Source organism: Conger conger, chromosome 12, assembly GCF_963514075.1.
Source record: "Conger conger chromosome 12, fConCon1.1, whole genome shotgun sequence".
Lineage (NCBI taxonomy): Eukaryota > Metazoa > Chordata > Actinopteri > Anguilliformes > Congridae > Conger > Conger conger.
This window is the reverse complement of record NC_083771.1, coordinates 20,989,116-20,998,813: the sequence shown is the minus strand read 5'-3', so window position 1 is coordinate 20,998,813 and position 9,698 is coordinate 20,989,116. Positions and strand designations below refer to the sequence as shown.

Here is a 9,698-nt window from a genome sequence, read left to right as displayed (position 1 = left end):
TAGATCAAGAACTCAGGATAAACATAAGGGTGATATCAGCTTGACATAAATATTCATGATATAATCATATTCATGGGTGTCTAGCTGTACACACATTTTCCGTCAAGGAGAAACAAAATGTGCAGTGATGATTATACACCATCACGTTTGTCCTAATATAGTACTTCTTGAAAAAATGTTGGTGAAAACAAAAAAAACATTCACACAATTACATTGGGGTAAAAGTATGGCTAATAAACATAATTTTAATTTTTTAAATTTGCATAGCATGAATGAGTGTTGGAAGGCTCATTCCATGATTGTTGATGCTAAACAATTTGTTTAAACTGTTTTGAAACAACATTATTCTGCAAAATTACTTATGATGGTCAGTTGTTCCAGTATTTAAGGTAACACGAACTTTGAGTAGTGTCACAGTGTTAAACACAATGGCACGATGGAAGGAGATCTCTGAGATTGTTCGTAGCTGCATTGTAGCCTCACATGATGCCGGTTGGTCACTTGATGAAAATAATCATCTGGTGACATAAAAGTTATAATTTGGCCCGCTCAAAGTCCAGACTTTAATCCGATTGAGCAAATCTGAGATTTGCTGGATACCAAGATAAATAAATCTGTTGTAACATCGAAAGAATCTCTTTGGAATGAACATCAAACCATATGGAATGGTTCAAGGAGTGAATAAAAAAATAAATATGTGAACGATTAAAGGCAAAGCAAAGGGTGGCCACACTAGATACTGACTTTTTTCTCCAAAAGAGACTATTATTTTTGTTTTCACAATATATTGTTTTCTGTTTGCTTATTTTCATCTACATGAACCAATATTACATTAAATAAATACTTGAATAGTATAATCATCACTACACATTACTGTATATGAATTGAGTGAGCTATATGCCTTGGACGTATTGAAATGTGACTGGTTAAAATATTTTTTATGCACTGAAAAAAGGTTGAGCCTCCTATTGACAGCTGTATCTGTCTGCAAAATCATACTCGGCATTGAACCCACGTCTCTTATTCTGAAATGTTATAGACTGACTAGCACCGGAAGTTGTTTTTGCTGTCGTTGTTGCGAGATGGCATTACACAGTTTTGATAGTCGTGTTTAGAGATATATGGGGTGTCTGAACGCTGGTTAGCCGGTTAATTGCTATCTCAGCGTCCTAAAAAGACAGCCTCCTTTCTGTCATTAGGCTCGTTTGTGTGGTCTCGTTTATTTGTTGTCTTCGTGTTTTGTTGGCTTCTTATTCAATTGTTTTACAGTACCTAGCTTGGGGTGTCGTCATATTAATATTAACACATGAGTGTGTCACTGGTTGTTATCCGTTTGGAGCTTGCGGACGAATCTCTGATTCCACAAGGTTTCCAGTACACTGGTGAGTGAATACCCTGAATATAATATGCAAAATGATTAGCCGATGTGCACCTCGATACAGTCACATAGCTAACTTACCCAAGATATTAGCCACTACTGGAAATATAGGCCAACCAAGTTAACCTGGCTAGACAGATCATATCTGACTGTTCCTGAAGCAGCTTTAGTTGTTAACATACTAGCTAGCTATCGTAACTTCGCTATATAGGTAACATTATCTAGAACTTAAATTTAGTTCCAGCAGATAAGGCATGACGACGCCGATATACTGTGTTGAGAGTAATGAAAATGCAAGTCATATGCGAGCCTTTCTGGACTGCTGCTATGTATATTGCATAACTGGACGTTTATTCTGTGGCGAGCTAGCTACTGTAAATAACTAGCTAGTAGTAGTAGCTGCTTGTCTGTTTGCCTGTCATAGCAGACGCATCAGTGTAGTTAAGTCAATAGTTTATGACAACATATTTGATATACTAGTCAGCTATGAAAGTAGGCGGAATGTTTACAAACCTAATGCTTCACGTTATCACAGAAAAGTGCGCTGAGACAATACTTGGATGATGTGGGAATGAGTAAACAAAACCATAGTCAAGACACAAAATATCCTCTGTCGGTGGAAGCTGAAAAGTAATCTTTTGATGTATAAATCTAATATCCACCTTGTAGATAACTCTAGTCCAGTGCTGGCAATTTGGGAGAAATAAGAGAAGTGCCTTCTCTGACATGTTGTATTTATAGCGCCCCAGCTGGTTTCTAGAATAAATGTGTGTGAACGAAGTGTGTAACGCAGCAAAGTCCATTATCCCAACTAAATAAAGCAACAGCGAGAAAGAAACAAAACCGACCGCTCGCGTTGTGCAATAGCGGGTGTTTTGCAAGTTAGGTCCTGTGGCAAATGGACGGGAAAGATCCACTGTGTCGCGGCAATCGGGACAGAGGAGGACGGTTAGCGCTATAAGCTTTGGGACTAGGTGCGGGGTGAATCATTGATGTTAAACACCTAGCATCCACGCTGAACCCACGTCTCGCCTTGCAGCCGCCGACATGTCCGATGATGAGTTCAAAGAGAGGTCACTGGGTTCCGCCACGGTGGCCCTGAGTGGCAAGTCAGACCTGGACCGGACGGCCGTCCTGCACCAGCACATCGGGAGCAGGGCTATGACGGATATGGTCATCGAGACCTTCAACCACAACGCAGGTAAGGTACCAAACCCAAAACCCCAAGTCCAGGAGTCTCTGAACTGGCGATCCACAGGGCCAGGGGCTTCTTTGCATTGTGATTGTCAGTAGTTGATCACACAATTGACTAATTTCATGTCTTTGGGTCTGAATTTGGACAGCCTCTGCTTGGAAAACAGCTGTCCCATCACAAACTAGCAAGGATGGTTTCAGTGCAGCAATATGTGTGCTCTTGGTTATTTAATTCACCCACTAATTTATCGAATGTCATATTTTTGATGAAGTCACTTATACTGCGCGTCTTGGTGAAAAGCACTTTTCTTTGGTCTGTTATATAAGTGAGCCAACATGTTTTACAAAATGAAGACAGAATATGCTGGAACTAAAACTAACATAAACACTGGGTCTTGTGGAATCAAGCTATTTATTATTTCTTTCTTTATTTGCCTTTATTTTAAGAAGAGAAGTTCTCATTGAGATTCAAAAATCTCTTTTACAAGGGAGTCCCGGCTGAGACAGTAGCACAAATAGTTCTCATGAAAACACAACATGGCAATTAGAATAAACGGTCACACACATCTTTGTTCTGTACTCAAGTCGGCGCCATTAGCATTCAGTGGGCAAGCAGTCCTTAATCCTGATTTTGTAATCTTCCATACTTATGAAGTGATTGAATTTAAAATGAGGGTGCAAAGACCTTGACAGCTTCTTCACCGAAAACAGCACAGCGAGGTGCTCCCTGCTTAGTGTGAGCAGGCCCGCGGGGGTGTGTGTGTTTCTGAAAGAAGGAGCAGATCAGAGCGGGGATCAGGAGTCTGAGGAAGCTGCTGAAGGGGAGGAGACCAGCCCCTCGTCCCGGGACAGCCCCGACCCCCCGGGGGACCGGCCCGGCAGCGGGGGTGCCAAAGACGCCCCAGACGAGGGCACGGTGCCCGACTCACCCTCCAAGCAGCTGCCCGACCAGATCTCCTTCTTCAGCGGCAACCCCTCCGTGGAGATGGTGCACGGCATCATGCACCTCTACAAGACCAAGTGAGCGCCCCACTCAGATACACCATGACAGGGCTGCCCACTCTTATCCATGAGGGACCAGAGACTGTAGTGCAGGGCTGCCCACTCTCATCCATAAGGGACCAGAGACTGTAGTGCAGGGGAGCCCACTCTCATCCATAAGGGACCAGAGACTGTAGTGCAGGGGAGCCCACTCTTATCCATAAGGGACCAGAGACTGTAGTGCAGGGGAGCCCACTCTTATCCATAAGGGACCAGAGACTGTAGTGCAGGGGAGCCCACTCTTATCCATAAGGGACCAGAGACTGTAGTGCAGGGGTGCCCACTCTTATCCATAAGGGACCAGAGACTGTAGTGCTGGGGAGCCCACTCTTATCCATAAGGGACCAGAGACTGTAGTGCAGGGGAGCCCACTCTTATCCATAAGGGACCAGAGACTGTAGTGCAGGGGAGCCCACTCTTATCCATGAGGGACCAGAGACTGTAGTGCAGGGGAGCCCACTCTTATCCATAAGGGACCAGAGACTGTAGTGCAGGGGTGCCCACTCTTATCCATAAGGGACCTGAGACTGTAGTGCAGGGGAGCCCACTCTTATCCATAAGGGACCAGAGACTGTAGTGCAGGGGAGCCCACTCTTATCCATAAGGGACCAGAGACTGTAGTGCAGGGGAGCCCACTGTTATCCATAAGGGACCAGAGACTGTAGTGCAGGGGAGCCCACTCTTATCCATGAGGGACCAGAGACTGTAGTGCAGGGGAGCCCACTCTTATCCATAAGGGACCAGAGACTGTAGTGCAGGGGAGCCCACTCTTATCCATAAGGGACCAGAGACTGTAGTGCAGGGGTGTCCAATCTGCCAGTGTGGGTGCAGGTCTCTGTTTTTGACCAGCATTGAGACACCTGATTCAACTAATTAAGGTCTTGTTTGGAGACCATGATAATTTGAATCGGGCATCTTAAAGGTACAATAGGTAAGATTTTTGTGTTTCAATATTGTTACAAGACCATTGTAAATCCCTTCCTATCATTGAAAAAGGCTCACTGACATGTTGACTCATCCTCTGTGTTTATAGTCCTTAAATTTGGGTTGGGGTGTCAATTGATAGAGAGCTGCTCTGTTGTGTGCACTCAGTATGGCCTGTATTTGCTGTTGCATATAGTCTCACAGCATCTGTACCTCTGCAGGAGAAATATGACACTACGCTCTCTAAAGGAATTCTCTCCTCACTTGTCCTCACAGTCGATGGAAGTGGAAAGCACCACCATCTCAGGCGTCTTCCCAGAATAACGCGTTAGTGGTTGATTGGGTGCAGATCTGCTGACTGAGCAGGCTGTGTGGTATGGATACTGTCAGTGTCGCTCTCTATCGATGGGGCCTGACATCATCCTGAACCACACCCCTGTCTGCAGAAAACGATGACTCGGTACCCATAATAAATGACATTTAGCAGGTGCTTTTATCTAAAGTGACATTCAATAAGTGCAGATGTTTAGTTGTAGAGTAGTTTTGTTTTAGACCGTTTTTTGCGAGTGTTGGCAGTTGGTGTAGGGCATTTTACATAAGTGTGCCTTTCTGTTGACCCCCAAAAGGAAACAGACTGTGTTGACCATGGTTTGATGAAAAGACAGTGCTCGTCAATACAGGACTATTGCTCCCATCATTATGCTGCCTCTGCGCAATTCTGCCACCTCAGTGGAATGCCCCCAGAACTGATGAGTTGAAATAGCACTGTATAAACCATGGGTTTTCCACATACAGTGTTTGGTGTCTTTACTTAGCTCATGTTGTGGGGAATAGTTTGGTGTGAGTGGTGGTGTAGTACCGTTATTTGCTGAATAAAGATCTTGTAGTAATAAACCACAGGTAATGCAAGTTACCTGTGAGTCAGCATCCAGCTGTTACAAAGGTTAACCACTTTTGTTAGACGTACAGAGATAACATCAGCAGGACCACTGTTGTTACTGCCTTCTTGTCACTCTTTATTTGATGTTTTGTTGTTTTCCTGTAAACCCTGGGTATATAGAGGGAAACGTGGAATGGTTCGAGGAAACTCGCTAATACAACCTCCTGTGCAACGCTCGCGTATAGCCATTCGTATTACATCTTGTAGTTCTTGTAACACATTGTTATTCTATTTCTGAAATGCACATTGTTTAATATTGTATTTATTGTATTAATTTGAACCTGCATCCTCTTGACTCGCACCACTGCACACTTAGCAGTTTAGAGTGCTAACAGACATAGACAACCTAGGATACCTGCACCCCGTAGTCACTCGCCTATACACCAGTGCCGTCACAAGATACATACTAAGTGTATCATTGTAGGCTATACAGGCCACAGACACGTCCGCGTCTACACAGATAGATAGCGATCGCACAGAGCCACACTATTGGCGGACATTTGCAGTTCCTTTTGTTGAACTGTTGGAACAGAGGAGCAGTTGAACTTTTCTTTTGGAGTCAGATAAACGAGAACAAAATTAAATTAACCCCGTTCCGGTAGCATTGGTCAGACTGCACGCGTTTCCTTCACCTCTCAGATACTTCAGCCTCTCTGTGTATTTGGGGGGTTCTTACAGTGGGAAAGTCGCCGTGTACGTTTTAGATGTTTGGCGGAGGTGACCAGGTTTGGTTCTTTGGGACGCCGACTGCAGGCAGGCTTGGGGTCGCCCGTCCTGTCCGCCGGGCCGTTGCCCACGTTGTGTCTCGTGACCTCCGCAGCAAGATGACGTCGCTGACGGAGGACGTGCGACGGAGTGCCATGCTCTGCGTCCTGACGGTGCCCGCCACCATGACCAGCCATGACCTCATGAGGTTCGTGGCGCCCTTCAACGACGTCATGGAGCACATGAAGATCATCCGAGACTCCACGCCCAACCAGTACATGGTGCTGATCAAGTTCAGCGCTCAGGCAAGTGTGGAGGAGGAGATCCTTTAGATACAGGGGTCTGCGGTCCTGGAGATCAGATCTGGGTCGAATACGTCATCGTTTTGGATTATAATACTTTTCTGTGCTCGATTGATCTTGCCTGGTGCAATTGAGCCAACCAGGAGGACCAGAAGGTGGGGTTTCTGGGAGTATATCATAGGTTCCACTATATCAGACAAGTATTTGAATCCAAAACAATTACGTATTTGACCCAGGTCTGCTGAAGATCCACAGACCTTTCTGTTTTTGTTGTTACTCAGCACTTACTTGGTCAGTTATACACAGTTAAACTCACATACCATGGATCTGCAGCTCATGAACACCACCATTTCAGGCCATTGACAGGTTTAATACGTGTCTAACTCACCACCATGATTAGCCTTAGACTGTAATGGTACTTATGTATAGATTGTATAGATATTGTTTTTTTATTGGCTGTTGTGTTGTTGTATTCAGGGTATTCTAGCTGCCAACTGTGGTATGCTAGTTTGAAAGTTGCTTGTACTCTTCAAGGGTTCTGATTATCTGTGTTTACACTAGGACTCGGAACTGTGCTGTCCTCTCAGGTCCTCTTAGCACTCATACTTGTTTGATTTGCACTTTGTTGTACGTCGCTCTGGATAAGAGCGTCTGCTAAATGCCTCGTAATGTCATGTAATGTGTCTCCCCGCAGGCCGATGCCGATAGCTTCTACACGACCTGCAACGGCCGGCAGTTTAACTCCATCGAGGATGCGGTCTGTCAGCTGGTGTACGTGGAGCGGGCGGAGGTCATCAAGTCTGAGGAGGTACGGACGGGGGAGGGGCCCGACAGCACAGATTCTTTCGACTCACCTGCTACTCCACTGGTGTGCCAGACATCCTCTCTGCTCATCATCTACAGCAGGAAACGGTTGATAACATGGTGTTCTGGTGCGACCTTTCAGTACACACCATCAGTAGACTATTGCTAGTCTATTGTCCTCGGCTGCGCCTCCTTTTTTAAAAAATGTTTTATGTTTTATATTTTTATTCATAAAAAAGTGAAAGAGGGTCCAGTTCCATTTCATTGACAGGCATGTGTCAACCCATATAGTTTTTTCCACACATACCTGCCCTTTGCTGCAGGGTCAGGCTAAACCAGGCTCACCTGGTCTTGTTTCTTAATTTTCATACATAGCTTCTTTTTTATTATTTTTTTTTAGGAGGCTATGCCTCCTAATGGACTTTCGGAAGACTAATACTATTGGAATGATTCAGCTTCAGTTGTAGGGAGACAGGACTTTCAGTGTTAAAAACATGGAGCTTGGTTTTTGGTGGGTCTTTAGTATCTTGTAACTAAAATCGGAGAGTGTTTTAGATTTTTTTGCTAGGGAGACCAAGCTTTCTTTGTTCAGAATAGAATAGAGTGGAGTATCTGGTGGCTGTATAGAATCAGTGTTGATGCGGAACTGTCGCTGTTCTGTGCTGAGCCAATCTAAGTGGTACTTCCTGGTGTGGCCCCTCCCCCGCTGCAGGGAGCCAGCATGCCCGTGATGGAGCTGACGGAGCTGCCCAAGTGCACCGTGTGTCTGGAGCGCATGGACGAGTCGGTCAACGGCGTGCTGACCACCCTGTGCAACCACAGCTTCCACAGCCAGTGCCTACAGCGCTGGGAGGACGCCTCGTGAGTCTCCCCAGCAACACGTCCCAGACCACTCCACCCATACCACACCACACCACACCATGCCCCCCATCTACCACGCTGTACCCTGAGCCTCAACATCAAACCTCACCCAAAACCTCCACCCAACCACTCCACCCATACCACACCACACCACACCCAACATCTACAACGCTGTACCCTGCGCCTCAACATCAAACCTCACCCAAACCCTCCACCCAACCACTCCACCCACACCACACCACACCACACCCAACATCTACCATGTTATACCCTAAGCCTCCACATCAAACCCCACCCAAAACCTCCACCCAACCTCGTCCCAGACCACTCCACCTATACCACACCACACCACACCCAACATCTACCATGTTATACCCTAAGCCTCCACATCAAACCCCACCCAAAACCTCCACCCAACCTCGTCCCAGACCACTCCACCTATACCACACCACACCACACCCAACATCTACCATGTTATACCCTAAGCCTCAACATCAAACCCCACCCAAAACCTCCACCCAACCTCGTCCCAGACCACCCCGCCTATACCACACCACACCACGGCCGACATCTACCATGCTCCTCCACATCGAACCACACCACACCCCACCTCACCTAATGCTCATCTGACCGCACCCCAGACCAGCACCCAACCTCTGCCACACTATTCTTCAAACTTCCATATGGGACGCAACCACCCCCACCCCCAACTCCACCTCCACCCAACCTACAACTACTGCTCTCCCCCTCTACTGTCACACCATGTGCACAATCCACCTCTAGCATCACACTGTATTCACCATTATGCTGTATTCATTATCATGCTCCACATTTCTCACTCCTCATTGGCTCATTCAATCCAGCGGTGGGCCAATGGGCTGCTCCCATTCATCCATCCTCTCCATTCAGATGTTTGAGCTGCTTCTACTCACTTCTTCCTCTATGTTAATGTCATTGTGGCCTTGCCTCTGTTCTCTCCATTTTACTGTGAGCGGGGGGCCATGGGCTCCCTCATTGTGATGTCAGACCAGGTGACTCACCCAGCGCCCCCCTGCGTGTCTTTGTGCACGGTGTGTTCGGGCACAATGGAGATGCTAATAGAGTGCGTAGGCGTGGTGACCTGTGTCCGGGCGAATATAAAGCTGCTCACCGCTCTCTCCCCCATCCCCCCAGGTGCCCCGTCTGCAGGTACTGCCAGACCCCCGAACCCGTGGAGGAGAACAAGTGCTTCGAGTGCGGCGTGCAGGAGGTAACGTACCGCCGCGTCTCCGCCTCTCCTCCTCTCCACCAATCAGCAGCTTGTCTACTTCTCTCCCACCAATCAGCAGTTTGTCTCCTCCTCTCCTGCAAATCAGGAGCTTGGATTCTGTTCATGTTTGTCCCCAACGTTTTCTCACAAGGAAATTATTGTGTCGTCTGTTTATGTTTTTTGTTGTCTTTTTTCATGTTGGTGGTCGAGATGGTTTGAGGTGTGTGACTTAAGGTGTGACTTAATTGTCACTTGAGGTGACAATTTGTGACAATTTGTGAAGTGTGCATGGAGTGGGGA

General features: G+C 46.5%; 1 protein-coding gene across 1 annotated transcript in view; it reads left to right on the top strand.

The window, feature by feature from the left end:
- Nucleotides 1-1,090: 1,090 nt before the first annotated feature.
- The window catches only part of brap (BRCA1 associated protein), a 15,348-nt gene continuing 6,740 nt past the window's right edge, over nt 1,091-9,698 (top strand). The window contains 7 exon segments of the mRNA XM_061262764.1: nt 1,091-1,382; nt 2,418-2,579; nt 3,346-3,592; nt 6,298-6,487; nt 7,179-7,292; nt 8,001-8,149; nt 9,323-9,398. Coding sequence (XP_061118748.1) covers nt 1,307-1,382; nt 2,418-2,579; nt 3,346-3,592; nt 6,298-6,487; nt 7,179-7,292; nt 8,001-8,149; nt 9,323-9,398 — 1,014 coding nt within the window. The 5' untranslated portion in view covers nt 1,091-1,306.